This window comes from Oryx dammah, unplaced genomic scaffold (genome assembly GCF_014754425.2).
Source record: "Oryx dammah isolate SB20612 unplaced genomic scaffold, SCBI_Odam_1.1 HiC_scaffold_3, whole genome shotgun sequence".
NCBI lineage: Eukaryota > Metazoa > Chordata > Mammalia > Artiodactyla > Bovidae > Oryx > Oryx dammah.
The window spans coordinates 18,615,669-18,631,131 of NW_024070187.1; the positions used below are offsets into that span (position 1 = coordinate 18,615,669).

General features: G+C 34.5%; 1 protein-coding gene across 1 annotated transcript in view; it reads left to right on the forward strand.

Moving 5' to 3' along the window:
- The window catches only part of TBCK (TBC1 domain containing kinase), a 208,727-nt gene that overhangs the window by 57,242 nt on the left and 136,022 nt on the right, over positions 1-15,463 (forward strand). Inside the window, exons 7-12 of the mRNA XM_040237515.1 lie at positions 2,185-2,245; positions 3,226-3,287; positions 3,466-3,527; positions 7,186-7,334; positions 8,606-8,744; positions 11,237-11,336. Coding sequence (XP_040093449.1) covers positions 2,185-2,245; positions 3,226-3,287; positions 3,466-3,527; positions 7,186-7,334; positions 8,606-8,744; positions 11,237-11,336 — 573 coding nt within the window. The remainder of the gene's footprint in view (positions 1-2,184; positions 2,246-3,225; positions 3,288-3,465; positions 3,528-7,185; positions 7,335-8,605; positions 8,745-11,236; positions 11,337-15,463) is intronic.

Below are 15,463 nucleotides of genomic sequence, written 5' to 3' on the forward strand. Positions count from 1 at the left end.
CTACTCTTTTTTAGATACTTTTCCCATATAGATCATTACAGAGTATTGTATAGCACTTCCTGTGTTATACAGTAGGTCCTTAATAGTTATCTATTTTATATATAGTAGTGTGTATTATATATGTCAACCCCAGTATCCCAATTTATCCCTCCCTCCCCTTACCCCCAGAAACCATAAAATTGTTTTCTACATCTGTGACTCTGTTTTGTAGATAAATTCATTTGTACCATCTTTTTTTAGAATCCACATGTAAGCAATATTTATGACTTATTTCACTCAGTGTGACAATCTCTAGGTCCATCCATGATGCTGCAGATGGCATTATTTCATTCTTTTTCATGGCCAAGGAATATTTCATTGTACATATCTTCTTTGTATTTCATTGTACCACATCTTCTTTATCCATTCCTCTTTCAGTGGACGTTTAGGTTGCTTCCATGTCCTGGCTATCGTAAATAATACTGCAGTGGACTTTGGGGTGCATGTATCTTTTCAAATTATAGTTTTCCTGGGGTATATGCCCTCTTAATCATATGGTAGCTCTATTTTTAGTTGTTTAAGGAACCTCCATACTGTTCTCCCTAAAGGCTGTACCAATTTACATTCTCACCAACAATGTAGCACTGTTCTCTTTCCTCTGCACTCTCTCCAGCATTTATTATTCGTAGATTTTTTGATGATGGCCATTCTGACAAGTGTAAGATGATACTTCATTGTAGTTTTGATTTACATTTCTCTAATTATTAATGATGTTTAGCATCTTTTCCCGTGCTTTTTGGCCATCTGTGTGTCTTCTTTGGGGAAATTTCTATTTAGATCTTCTGCCCATTTTTTGATTGGGTTGGTTTTTTGTTATTGAGCTGCATGAGCTGTTTGTATATTTTGGAGATTAACCCCTTGTCAGTTGCTTCATTTGCAAATATTTTCTCTCCTGTGGGTTTTTTCATTTTGCTTATGATTTCCTTTGCTCTGCAAAAGCTTTTAAGTTTAATTAGGTCCCTTTTGTTTATTTTTGTTTCTCTTTTCATTACTCCAGGAGGTAGATCAAAAAAGATCTTGCTTCAATTTATGTCAGAGAGTGTTCTGCTTGTGTTTTTCTATAAGAGTTTTATGGTGTCTGGCCTTACATTTAGGTCTAGAAGATTAATATTGATAGTAGTGTAAGAGAGAGGAGGGGCAGCTTGTTTTCAATGATCTCTCCACCTGTAGTTCTAATTTCATAAGACTTTAAGAAAGTTTTTTCTTCTCTATTAAAAAAAAAAGAAAATCAGAGCCTCTTTTGCTGCACAAAGACCAAGCTGTATTCTTAAATCTTCTCCTTCTAAGTCTTTTTAAATGATCATACAAGTTTACTTTGTTTATAATAATAGAAACATAATAATAGCCAAAATTTCTGAAGCATTTTCTTTATTCAGAAAATGCTAAGCAGTTTTTTATACATCATATAATCTTCACTGCAACCTACATGGCATGTATAGTTAACATTCCAATTTATAAATGAGGAAAGTGAGGTTTAAAGTGGTCAAGTAATTTACCCATAGTATATAACTCGTTGTGGAAAGTCCAGCTTAACACACAATAGTTGCTCAACACATAACCATTGAAGTTGTGCTTGATTCAAGACTGTTTTTCAAGGAGCCCTCTGAAGCCAACTAATAAGGAAACAATTAAAATATAACATATGTATCTTAAAATAAAGGGATATACCAGCTACTACGGAAAACACAAAGATGGTTGTCTTAAGTAATTCTTAGAAGAGGAAGGAGTGTTGTGGAATATTTCTTAATGGAGACAACAGATTACCTGGATCATGATATATAAATAAGAATTAGTTGGGTACATGAAAGGGTAAAAAGACATTTTGATCTCTTAATCAAATAAGACTCCTGGAGTCCTTCTAGACAACCAGATATAGGTGGGTCTCAAAAATGAAGAATGCTTGAGATCTAACTATAATGTAATGATTCTTAGATATACAAAATGTTTAAATGGTAAGCATTATGCAACATTAAAAAAATGTTTGTCACCAATGATTTTTCTTTAAGGAGCCAATTCAAAAAAAGCTAATAAAACCTCTGAAGAGAAACAGAGATAATTGAAAAATCATTTTCAAAAATGAAAAATAAAACCTCCCTGGGAAGAATCTGTGAATGTTAATAAGAATTTCTTTTATCTTTTATGTAGGGAAGAAAATTATTTCAGAGTTTGGATATTTCTGAAAGACTAAAATTTTTGCTTACACTGGGTAAGTGTCTCACAATTGATTCTCTTTCAGTTGTAAATATAATCTTTAGTGAGAGTAATTATGCACATAGAGAATGTGTTCTTCAAAATAGTGACTACACTGAAAAGGCTTCACTTTCTTCAGCTTTCCAATGATCAGTGATAAGCATTCACAGGGTAGTTTAAGCGCCCTTGAGGTACTATAGAAGAGCTTTTCCTTATTCACTGTAAGGAATTATAATGTCCTTGGATATAATCTTAGCTTTATGATCTAGCCAACCAAACTAACTTTTGAATCAAAATATGAAATTATAAAATTGTACTTCTCTGTAGCAGTTACCTTCAAAGTACTATAACTTTTGAGCTTTCTGTTTAGTGAATTATATGTAAGTAATGACTGAAGAAGAATGTTTTCCTTCTAACAAGCTCATATGTTTCACATGTGTATAATCCAAATACTAGTAATTCACATTTATAAAAATTTTTGTAATCCAGAATAAGTTAAGGATGTATGGTAAAAAAAGGAGAGAAAAACAGTGATAGAGCGCTTTGGATAAAAGAGTGTCAGATTGGTGTCCAGGTTAATAGGGTCTACAAATATGGATGTGTATAGAATAATATTAAATAACAATGAATTGTAAATAAGACTGTATAAAATTTTAAAATTTTATCACTTTAATTTCAAAGATTGGTAATATGGCTATTAAGGAGTCTTAGAGATCTATAAATGGTGTCTATAGGCTAAACCTTATACTTTAAAGACCAGAAAAAATGTATCCACATTCTTCAATTGTATTTAATAAAAGCAGTCTTATAATCATAAAAATAAAGCCTTTTTTCATTTATTAAAACATATAAGGAAACTTGACAAAGTCTCAAGCTTTTTAATATTCCAAGTTCCAAAATTACATTATACAATTTAAAATGTGTTATTAAAGTTTAACTCCCAGTCTGGTAAGTTGTAAAAGCAGCTTTAATTCATGTAATTTTCCTCTTTTATAGACTGTGTAGATGACACTATAATAGTTCTGGCTGAGGAGCATGGTTGTCTGGACATTATAAAGGTTTGTCATTAATCTGTTATTGAAAATTTATTTTGCATACTTGGGATCCAGTAGCAAACTATTTTAAAGCAAAAGCTTTCCAAAAAAGTCAAAACTTCTTAAAGTAGAAAATGATATAAGTAATATAAATTTTTAAGTGGATTGTTTAAAGTAATTACTTTCTCTCTCTGTTTACCAGGAGCTTCCAGAAACTGTGATAGATCTTTTAAAGAAGTGCCTCACCTTCCACCCTTCCAAGAGGTTGATATCAAGAGTTTTGGATTATTACTGAGATCTTAACATATAAGTACTTAATTTTTTGATACTAATGGATCAAATAAGAATATTAACATATGTAGTAATGTATGATTGATATTAATATCATAACTGTTAGTTTTGGCTTTAATGTATGGTCATATGAGAAGAAAAAATAATTAAAACATTATCAGAAAGCTGACATATACCAAAAGCAGCCACTAGTTCATTTCCTAACCTCCAGTTTGAAAATTAGCTAAACTATGGAAGGTAGACATGCCTAGATACAATGATATGAGAAAAATGAGAACAAAAGTTTATTGGCAAATAAGTATTATAGAAAAAAACTTACATAGTGAGCTAAGTTAATAATTGTTGATAATGTAAAAGGATTTCTTAGAAACTTTATTATTTTCATTTGATGATGTCACTTTTACCCATTCATTTGTCCCTAAACTCTGTAAGTATGTAATATTTGAAAATAATATATTCTAATTTATCTTTATGAAAACATCTTATCAAGACATGTTTGAATGAGAGAAATAGTATTAAAAGCATAGTTTTGGGTAAATATACCACATGAATTTATCTCAGATGACCATTATATCTACTATTGTGGGCACACATCCCATAGAAGAAATGGAGTAGCCATCATAGTCAACAAAAGATTCCAAAATGCAGTACTTGGATGCAATCTCAAAAACAACAGAATGATCTCTGTTCATTTCCAAGGCAAACCATTCAATATCAGGGTAATCCAAGTCTATGCCCTGACTAGTAATGCTGAAGAAGCTGAAAAAGAATGGTTCTATGAAGACCTACAAGACCTTTTAAAACTAACACCCAAAAAAGATGCCCTTTTCATTATAGGAGACTGGAATGCAAAAGTATGAAGTCAAGAAACACCTGGAGTAACAGGCCTGGAGTAACAGCCTTAGAGTACGGAATGAAGCAGGGGACGAAGGCTAATAGAGTTTTGCCAAGAGAACGCACTGGTCATAGCAAACACCCTCTTCCAACAACACAAGAGAAGACTCTACACATGGACATCACCAAATGGTCAACACCAAAATCAGATTGATTATATTTTTTGCAGCCAAAGATGGAGAAGCTCTGTACAGTCAGCAAAAACAAAACAGGTAGCTGACTGTGGCTCAGATCATGAACTCCTTTTTGCCAAATTCAGACTTAAGTTGAAGACAGTGGAGAAAACCACTGTACCATTCAGGTATGACCTAAATCAAATCCCTTATGATTATACAGTGGAAGTGAGAAATAGATTTAAGGGACTAGATCTGATAGAGTGCCTGATGAACTATGGATGGAGATTTGTGACATTGTACAGGAGACGGGGAGCAAGACCATCCCCAAGAAAAAGAAATGCAAAAGAGCAAAATGGCTGTCTGCAGAGGCCTTACAAATAGCTGAGAAAAGAAAAGAAGCGAAAAGCAAAGGAGAAAAGGAAAGATATAAGCATCTGAATGCAGAGTTCCAAAGAATATCAAGGAGATATAAGAAAACTTTCCTCAGCAATCAATGCAAAGAAATAGAGGAAAACAATAGAATGGGAAAGACTAGAGATCTCTTCAAGAAAATTAGAGATAACAAGGGAAGATTTCATGCAAAAATGGGCTCAATAAAGGACAGAAATGGTATGGATATAACAGAAGCAGAAGATATTATGAAGAGGTGGCAAGAATACACAGCAGAACTGTACAAAAAATATCTTCACTATCCAGGGAATCACGATGGTGTGATAATTCACCTAGAGCCAGACATCCTGGAATGTGAAGTCAAGTGGGGCTTAGGAAGCATCACTTTGAACAAAGTGGAGATGATGAATTCCAGTTGAGCTATATCAAATCCTGAAAGATGATGCTGTGAAAGTGCTGCACTCAATATGCCAGCAAATTTAGAAAACTCAGCAGTGGCCACAGGACTGGAAAAGGTCAGTTTTCATTCCAATCCCAAAGAAAGGCAATGCCAAAAAATGCTCAGACTCCCACACAATTGTACTCATCTCACACACTAGTAAAGTAATGCTCAAAATTCTCCAAACCAGGCTTCAGCAGTCGTGAACTGTGACCTTCCAGATGTTCAAACTGGTTTTAGAAAAGGCAGAGGAACCAGAGATTAAATTGCCCACATTCGTTGGATCATGGAAAAAGCAGGAGAGTTCCAGAAAAACATCTATTTCTGCTTTATTGACTATGCCAAAGCCTTTGACTGTGTGGATCACAATCAACTGTGGAAAATTCTTAAAGAGGTGGAAATACCAGACCACCTGACTTGCCTCTTGAGAAATTTGTATGCAGGTCAGGAAGCAACAGTTAGAACTGGACATGGAACAACAGACTGGTTCCAAATAGGAAAAGGAGTACATCAAGGCTGTATATTGTCACCCTGCTTATTTAACTTCTGTGCAGAGTACATCATGAGAAACGCTGGACTGGAAGAAGCACAAGCTGGAATCAAGATTGCTGGGAGAAATATTGATAACCTCAGATACACAGATGACACCACCCTTATGGCAGAAAGAAAGAAGACCTAAAGAGCCTCTTGTTGAAAGTGAAAGAGGAGAGTGAAAAAGCTGGCTTAAAACTCAGCATTAAGAAAACGAAGATCATGGCATCTGGTCCCATCACTTCATGGGAAATAGATGGGGAAACAGTAGAAACAGTGTCAGACTTTTATTTTTGGGGGCTCCAAAATCACTGCAGATGGTGACTGCAGCCATGAAATTAAAAGACACTTACTCCTTGGAAGGAAAGTTATGACAAACCTAGACAGCATATTAAAAAGCAGAGACATTGCTTTATCAACAAAGGTCTGTCTAGTCAAGGCTATGGTTTTTCCAGTAGTCATGTATGGATGTGAGTGTTGGCATATAAAGAAAGCTTATTGCCGAAGAATTGATGCTTTTGAACTGTGGTGTTGGAGAAGACTCTTCAGAGTTCCTTGGACTGCAAGGAGATCTAACCAGTCCATCCTAAAGGAAATCAGTACTGGGTGTTCATTGGAAGGACTGATGTTGAAGCTGAAACTCCAATACTTTGGCCACCTGATGCAAAGAACTGACTCGTTTGAAAAGACCCTGATGCTGGAAAAGATTGATGGCAAGAGGGGAAGGGGATAACAGGATGAGATGGTTGGATGGTATCACCAACTCAATGGAGATGAGTTTGGGTGAACTTCGGGAGTTGGGGATGGACAAGGAGGCCGGCATGCTGCGGTTCATAGGGTCACAAAGAGTTGGACACGACTGAGCAACTGAACTGACTGAACTGATACCACATTAAGAGAGTAGGAAGAAAATCAGAAGATAGTATTGGTTTATAATTTTATTATTTAATTAAGATATTCAGTGAAGCAAGTTTATGATTGTCAAGCTGGAAGTAAAAAATGGAGATGCTCATATGTAATAATATTTGATGTCATAAAGTACAAAAAGCACAAAAGAGGTAAAAAAAAAGTCAATATTTACTTGTAATCACTTGATTCTTTTTTAAAGGTGTATATCTAGACTCTAATAAGGAGAACTTTGTTATTTTGTATGTTATGAAGTATTTATAACTTTTAATTATTTCCTTGTAGGTGTGCCATTATTCTAGGAACATTTTAATGACTTTAATTCATGTGCTGTATTTTAAATGTGTTTCTTAAGGCCAACCCCAGATGAATTAATGCAGGACAATGTGTTCAGTGAAGTGTTACCCTTATACACTCCCTTTATCAAACCTGCCAGCCTGTTTTCTTCTTCTCTGAGATGTGCTGATTTGACTCTGCCAGAGGATATCAGTCAGTTGTGTAAAGGTAATGATAAAGAATACTAAGAATAAAAGCCATGTTTTTAAAGGAAGTACCCTCATCCTAGTTTCAGTTTTGAATTTGTCAACAATATACATTTATATTAGTGAGACTGTTTGGATACTTATCTGAGAATTAAGAAGTAATTTTGGAAGTGGTTAAAATATAGCCTAACATTTTAATCCTTTAAATTTAAATTACTTTGGAGCAAGGACTTTAAGAATCAAAGAAAGGAAGTGGTATCAAACAAAAAAAAATTTCTTATTATGTAAACCCAGATCCTAATGCTATAATCAGATCTTCTGGTTTCCAATGGAATTTCTGTCACCTCAATATTTATATAGATTTCATAAAATTTATTATAAATTTTTAAAAATCATATTATTGATAAGTCCATTATTATTATATTCCATGTTTGTTAGAGAATACCACCTTTTCTCTTTTCATTCCTCTCTGAAAATTACAGCTCTCAAAATGTGTTTTTTAGGGACACCAGTAAATTACATTTATATAAAAAATTATCATGACATAATCATGGTAGGAAATACTAAACATTCATTTGGTCAAATACTTATTGAGTTTCTCCTATGTTCCATACACTGTATCTTCAAGCATCATTTGTGCCAACTGGGGAGGTAAACAGACATTCAGTCACACAGTTAATATTATAAATGAAGATCCAAGACTTTGTTGACAGCCCAAGTGGTTAACATTCCACACTTCCTATATAGAAGGGATGGGTTCAATCCCTGGTTGGAGAACTAAGGTCCCACATGCTGTGTGGAGTGGCCAAACAAAAAACTGAAGGTCAATATGAACATAGTACAATGGAAGCAAAGCCTCTGTGAGACATCAAGACTTTTAAGAGAGGCAGAAATTGTCTCAAGGCAAAGGATGGGATAGGGTGTGCTGGTTGCATACTCAAGTGCTTTATTTTGGCCTTATTTCTTTCCTGCAGGGCTTGATATATCTAACGTATATGTGTGTGTATGTGCGTGTGTGTGTGTATATCTCCCGTATATATATATATACTTATGTATATATATCTCTGATATAGAAGATAAAAATCACACTTTTTTCTCAAAGAAGCTGGATGCCCAACCAGTATGCATATCTGCATTTAATCCTCTATGCATTTTGTAGTATGAATATTGTAAAGGGAATCTTACTGAGTTCTTCAGCTTTTACTTTTTAAAAATGTCAGCTATTATTGCTTGTTGCCTTTTAATAAAAACAGAAAGTGTGATAGCTATTTTTTTTTAATTTTCCATTAATAGATATAAACAATGATTACCTGGCAGAAAGATCTATTGAAGAAGTGTATTACCTTTGGTGTTTAGCTGGAGGTGACTTGGAAAAAGAGCTTGTGAACAAGGAAATCATTCGATCCAAACCACCTATCTGCACACTCCCCAAGTAAGGAAACAAAACATTTCTTGTAAATGAGAGAAATCTAGTAATAACTTTTTTTTAATTTGATAGTTTTTTCTTTGGGTAGGTAGACATTGTAGCTAAGTGATTGTGAAAGCAGTTTGAAATCAATACCTTGCTTTCTTGGCAGGAGTTTCTTTTTTTTTTTTTTTTGGTGGAAAATTGCTTTACAATTTAGTGTTGCTGTCTGCTGAACAACAACACAAATCAGTCATAATTTTATATATATGTATATATCCCTTTCCTCCTGATCCTCCCTATCGTCCTCCAGTCTCACCCATCTAGGTCATTACAGAGCACCTGGCTAGGTTCCCTGTGTTATTTAGCAACTTCCCACTGTTTTACAGATGGTAATATATATATATGACAGTGCTGCTTTTTCAGTTCATCCCACCCTCATTGTCCCCCTTAATGTACATGAATTTAAGTAAACTCCAGGAGTTGGTGATGGACAGGGAGGCCTGGCATGCCTCAGCCCATGGGGTCGCAAAGAGTCAAACACAACTGAGCGACTGAACTGAACTGAACTCATCTCCCCCTGTGTCCACAAGTCTGTTGTCTACGTTCATTTATTACCATTTTGTTTTAGATTCCATATATATGCATTAATATACAATACTTGTTTTTCTTTTTCTGACATTTCACTCTGTATAAGAGGCTCTAGGTTCATCCACTTCACTACAACTGACTCAAATTTGTTCCTTTCTATGGCTAAGTAATATCCCACTGTATAAATGTACAACTTCTTTATCCATTCATCTGTTGATGGACATCTAGGTTGCTTCCTTCCTGGCTATTGTAAATATTGCTGTAATGAACATGTGTCTTTTAAAATTCTGGTTTTCTCTGGATATATGCCCTTGAGTGAGATTGCTGGGTCATATGGCAGATTTATTCCTGTTTTTTTAAGGAATCTCCATACTATTTTCCATAATGGCTGTATCAGTTTGCAGTCCCACCAGCAGTGCAAGAGGTTGACCTTTTCTCCACATCCTCTCCAGCATTTATTGTTTGTAGATTTTTTGTTGATAGCCATTCTGACTGGTGTGAAGTGATATATTATTGTAGTTTTGATTTACATTTCTCTAATAACGAGTGTGAGCAGCTTTTCCTGTGTTTATTGGCCATCTGGGTGTCTTCTTTGGAGAAATGTTTGGTAGGAGTTTCTCATTGCAGAGTTCTTATCAGTGCTTTTGTTATTTTTTAAACTACCATTTTTAATAAATTATTTGTTTTATGATCTATTTGAAGTAAAGGTATTATTATGGAACATCTCACAATAGTTGGTGATCAATAAAACAAATTGTACAAATAAAACAGTAATATTTAAGAGAGTTAATATACTAGGCTAGTATGCCGATTATGAGGAACTTTTTTTTTTTTTACTTCTAAAGATATTTTAAAATGTACTCAGTGACCTCCTTGCTTGTCCTAGAGATCATCATGGTACTAAAGCACTGTTGAAAAACTCCAGAGTTGTATAAGGTCTTAGACACCATCTTGTAAATTACTTAAAAGTTAAATGGCAATACAATGCTAAGAGCCAAAACTGTTAATTGTTCTGTTGCTCATCATGTTCGTTCATAAAAATGAGAACCTACATCTCTTTCCGTTAGTGCTTTGAAGTTTTAATTTTAGGTTTTAGGACTAGATTTGATCTTTGTAGGTAACTATAAAAACCATCTGCTGATCATTTTTTTCTTCGTATGTACAGCACTAATTCTGTACCTTTCCCCCTCTTAAACTGATTCTTAAATATTAACTTCAGTTGTACTGTTCACATGATGAATTAAGTAGAAAAATCAGAAATAAGATGATGGCAATTCCAAGAGTAAATGGTTTGAAGGATATAAAAATTAATTCTCTAAAATTCTAAATATGTTTATTACTCAGTAGTCTTTGTCCTGAGAAGTTATCATCATTAGTATTTTATTTTCTGCATTCTTTTATCATTTTTTACCTATATGAATTTCCTCAGGAACATATTACATACTGTCAGTGTAATTTTATCATTGCACATGCATGAACAGTGTAAATCATATTCTAGTATCCCTAAAATGCTTTACATTTATATGCTGTATTTATAGGGGCCTCCCAGGTGGCTCAGTGGTAAAGAATCTGCATGCAGGAGACTTGGGTTCGATCTCGGGAAGAACCCCTGAAGGAGGAAGTGGCAGTCCACTCCAGTATTCTTCCCTGTAGACATGGACAGAGTTGCCTAGCAGGCTGCAGTCCATGGGGTTGCAAAGAGTCAGACACAACTGAGTCACTGAGCATGCATGCACTGCAAACTCAACATATATTTAAAAATGAAGATTTTTTGGAGAAATTTCAGCCACCAATTATAGATTTTATTCAGTCTAAAATTTCTTTTAATGAAGAGATTTATGATTTAGAGTAAATATTATTTTCTAGAAGAAACAGTAATTGGATTTCTGTGCTCATTAAAATAACTTATTTTTTAAATCTCTTTTTAGTTTTCTCTTTGAAGATGGTGAAAGCTTTGGACAAGGTCGAGATAGAAGTTCACTATTAGATGACACCACTGTGACACTGTCATTATGCCAGCTAAGAAATGTAAGAATGGTATTTTGGCAAATTTGCTTCTGACCTTTTTCCTTCTTTCCTTCCTCCCTCCCTTCTTCCTTCCCTTCCTCCCTTAGTGGCTTCTTTTTTTTTAATAAAACCTTACTGATACACATGAAGCCTTAGATTCCTTCCTAGTACAATAAAATATGTGAGCATTTCTTTAACATATGTCCCCAGGAGTGGCATTGTTGGAAAATCGACCTGCCATCAGTCTAGTATCTATTGTTATATTTTCTGTTCACAGAAATCATCTTATCACTTTATCTCTTTACCCTCATTGGATAAGGGTTCTCATTTCTCCATATATGTGGTAACATATGGTCTCATCCAGTACTCTTGCCTGGAAAATCCCATGGACAGAGGAGCCTGGTAGGCTGCAGTCCATGGGGTCACTGAGGGTCGGACACAGCTGAGCGACTTCACTTTCACTTTTCACTTTCATGCATTGGAGAAGGAAATGGCAACCCACTCCAGTGTTCTTGCCTGGAGAATCCCAGGGACGGGATTCTGTGGGAGGCCGTCTATGGGGTCGCACAGAGTCGGACACGACTGAAGTGACTTAGAAGTAGTGGCAGTATGGTCTTATCAAATTCTTAAAAAATTATTATTCTAAAAGGTGCAAAATGGTATTTTGCAGTAACACTAATTTTCAATTTCCCAATTATTGTACAGTTATGAGCCCTTTTATATTTTTTGTGATTTGCTTACCTCTTCAGTATATTACTAGTTTTTATCTCTTGCCAGTTTTTTTGAATGATTTTTTTATTCATTTGAGGATTTTAAAAAGGTATTTATTTACATAGTCTTTGTTGGCTATACAGACATACCTCAGTTATCTCACTTAGCTTTATGATGTTTCTTGCTCTAAAGTTAGTTTTGTTTGAACTTAATGTAGCTATCCTAGTTTTCTTTTAATTAGTGTTATTCATGGTATGTCTTTATTCCTTTACTTTTAATGTATCTATATCTTTATATTTAAAAAGTGTTTCTTTTAGATAATATAGAGTGTGTCTTTCTTACTACTTTTGAAGGAAAATTTTCTTGGGTACAAAATTCTAGTTTGATTTTTTTTTTCTTTTATACTTTAAACATTTCACCCCACTCTCTTGCTTGCATGGTTTCTGAAGAGTTGTCTAATGTAATTCTTATCCTTTTCCTCTATAGGTAAGGTTCCTTTCACTTCTGTTTTAGTTTCTGTCAAGTTTTTCTATTTGTTATTTGAGTTTTTGCAGTTTAAATATGATATGCCTAGGTGTAGATTTAAAAAAAAATTTCCTGCTTAATGGTCTCTGAGCTTCTTAGAATTTTTCATTTGGTGTACGTCTGATTTTAAAGTTTCTGTCATCACTTCAAATATCTCTTCCATTTCCTTCTCTCTCCTCTTGGGTATTCCTATCACACATAGGTTACATCCTTTGATTATTCCTTAGTATTTTCATCTTTCTGCTTATATTACCTACCTTTTCTTGCATGTGGTTCATTTTTTCCCTTATATCCTCCTTTAGCATCTTAATCAGTTATTTTAAATTCCTGGTCTGATAATTCCAAAATCTCTGCCATATGTGAATCTGGTTCTGAAGAGTACCTTTTCTCTGCAGAATGTCTTTTTATACTTTAGCATGCCTTACAATTGTGGGGGTGGGGAGAGTGCAACATGATATATTGGTGAAAAAAACTGTAATAAAGAGATCTTCAGTGAAAGATTTCATGTTTATCTAGCTGTTTACTATTTGTATGGCTTTTTTATCAGAGTAAAATCCTCAAATGTCAATGTTCTTATCTTCCTTACTGTCTTTAGATTTCTCTGTAGACATAGAATCTGAGGCTTGCAGTTGTTTCAGCTGGAATCTCCTGTATCATACAGAAACTTTGTTGTTGCTCAGTCACTTAGTGTCCAACTCTTTGCAACCCCAGGGATTGCAGCTTGCCAGGCTTCCCTGCCCTTCACAGAAACTCTACATATGGAAATAAGATAAGGGAGGGAAAGTAGATTGAAGGGCTAATCCTATCGTTAGGTCTCAGTGTTTCAGTGAGCCTGGGTCTCTGGGCTGTGGAATTCTCAGCTTCCCTCCCTGTTACTTCGAGTGAGACAGGAAGGCTAGAGAGAGCAGTAATTGGGCGTTTTTCTTCCCCACATCAAAGACTAGAAGGACCTAGAATTTTGTATTTCCCTTACCACGGTCATTTAGGCTCTGGTAAAATAGTTTCCCTGAAGAGCAGGCCTTTGCTTAAGACAACAGGATACTCTAAGAGTAGTTCAGAATGGTTATTTTGCCCCTTCTCGTGCAAGAGACAGGAGGGGATTTTTCTTAGACCTTCACCCTGAGAACATGTTGGGACTTATGGGGATAAAACTCAAGAAGTGTGACGTTTCCCTTAGGTCTGGGCCTCCACAAGTTTTTCTCTCTCAAGCTCCTATTATCTCTCAAATTGCTAAATCTGCACAGTCAGTTACCCTTCAAGTGTTTTACCAGGCTCCAGCAGTGGCTTCTTTTCCAGCTTAGTTGTGATTCTTTATATTTGTCATCGCTCCAGTTTTCTGGGTAACATTGTGCCCTGATTCCGATAGTTCTAAAAAGGATTGTTATTTTCAGTTTTTTCAGCTTTTTTCTTGTTGTTAGGGCAGAAAGGATAACTTCCACACTGATGGAGTATTGATCTGAAAACCAAAATTTCTAGCCTTTTTATTTTAATGATCTGTGTGCATCCTCAGTCGTGTCCAACTCTGAAGATAAAATAGGTAATTTCCCTTGTCTGTCTCTAGGCTAGCAGTTCAGCACCCTCTCCCCAGGCACGCACGCACACATATAGCCGGAGTTCTTTCTTACCTGGATGCAGCAGGGTCTCCCTCTAGTTTGACTGCCTGTTAATTAAGTGCCTGAGGCTTTGTCCTGTTGTCCTCTAAAACCCTAGTCCACAGTTCTCAGTATCCTTTAGTACCAGCTAAGCTCCTTTCTCTCTAAATACAGCTTTGTGTCTTCTGTCACTGCATTTTCATTACTCTTATAGGCTTTTCCTCTCATTTAATATTTTAAATGTTATGCAGTAGGAGGATATTAGAATCTCTTACCTGCTTAAATGCCAGCAACAGAAAATTAAAATATATAATTATTACACTTGATATTCTAAACATACCATCCCTTTGAGTAAAAGACTGTGTACAGTGGATAAAATAAGTTGCAATACAAGATGGTAAAAAATAAAATATATCCAAAATATATGTTTCAGCTACTTTTATTTTACTCTTAATTTGTTTCTTTAATTTAAATATGATACAAATGATATGAATACAAGTTAAATGAATGTAGACTTTAGTTTTATTTCCCAATTCCCTTACAATTCCACTTTTGAAATTTAAAATACTTTTTTCTATAATTATTAAGAAAAAATTTTAATGTTGTTAATTTTTTAAATAATATGGAAATGAATAATAATCTTACCTTATACTTTTCTGTGTAAAAATTTTTGCCTTTTATAAACCCTTAATATGCTAAATTTTAGCTAGAAAAACAGCAGAAAAGATATTAACTATGTTTATGACTTCCAGAACAATAAAACTTAAACTTAAAAAATGTAAGTTAATAATACAGTAAAATTTGTGAAAATTTTAGTTTTCAACTAGAATTTTAATCCATGAAAGAAATATCTAAAGTCTTAAAAGCAAAATGGGAAATGCATGTTCAATTTTAAAGAAAAGCTAGGCATAAAGTCCTTATTTATCAGATTCTTAGTGATGGGGTTTTTTTTGGCTTTTAAAAATTCTGGAAACAACTTCCATCGATGAGTGCAAAGATGCTAATCAACAGAAGATCAATGCTGGGTCTACACAGAGCTCCATCTTCTATGTTAGTCCCCAGAGAAGCAGATACTCTGCCTAACAGTTGGAAGTTGAACTGAGCAGCAGACAAGATGGTATTAACTTTAATCACCCTGCTTACAGTGTATCTAAGATTTGACTCTGAGAAATTCTTTTGAATCCTTTTTATTATCCTCTTACTTTTGTCTTACTTTTTTATTAATGTCAAAACAAAAGTCTGACTTTAAGGAATATATATTCAAAAGTACCTTTTAAAATAATCTTCATATAATTTTAAAATAGTTATCCATTTGTTAAA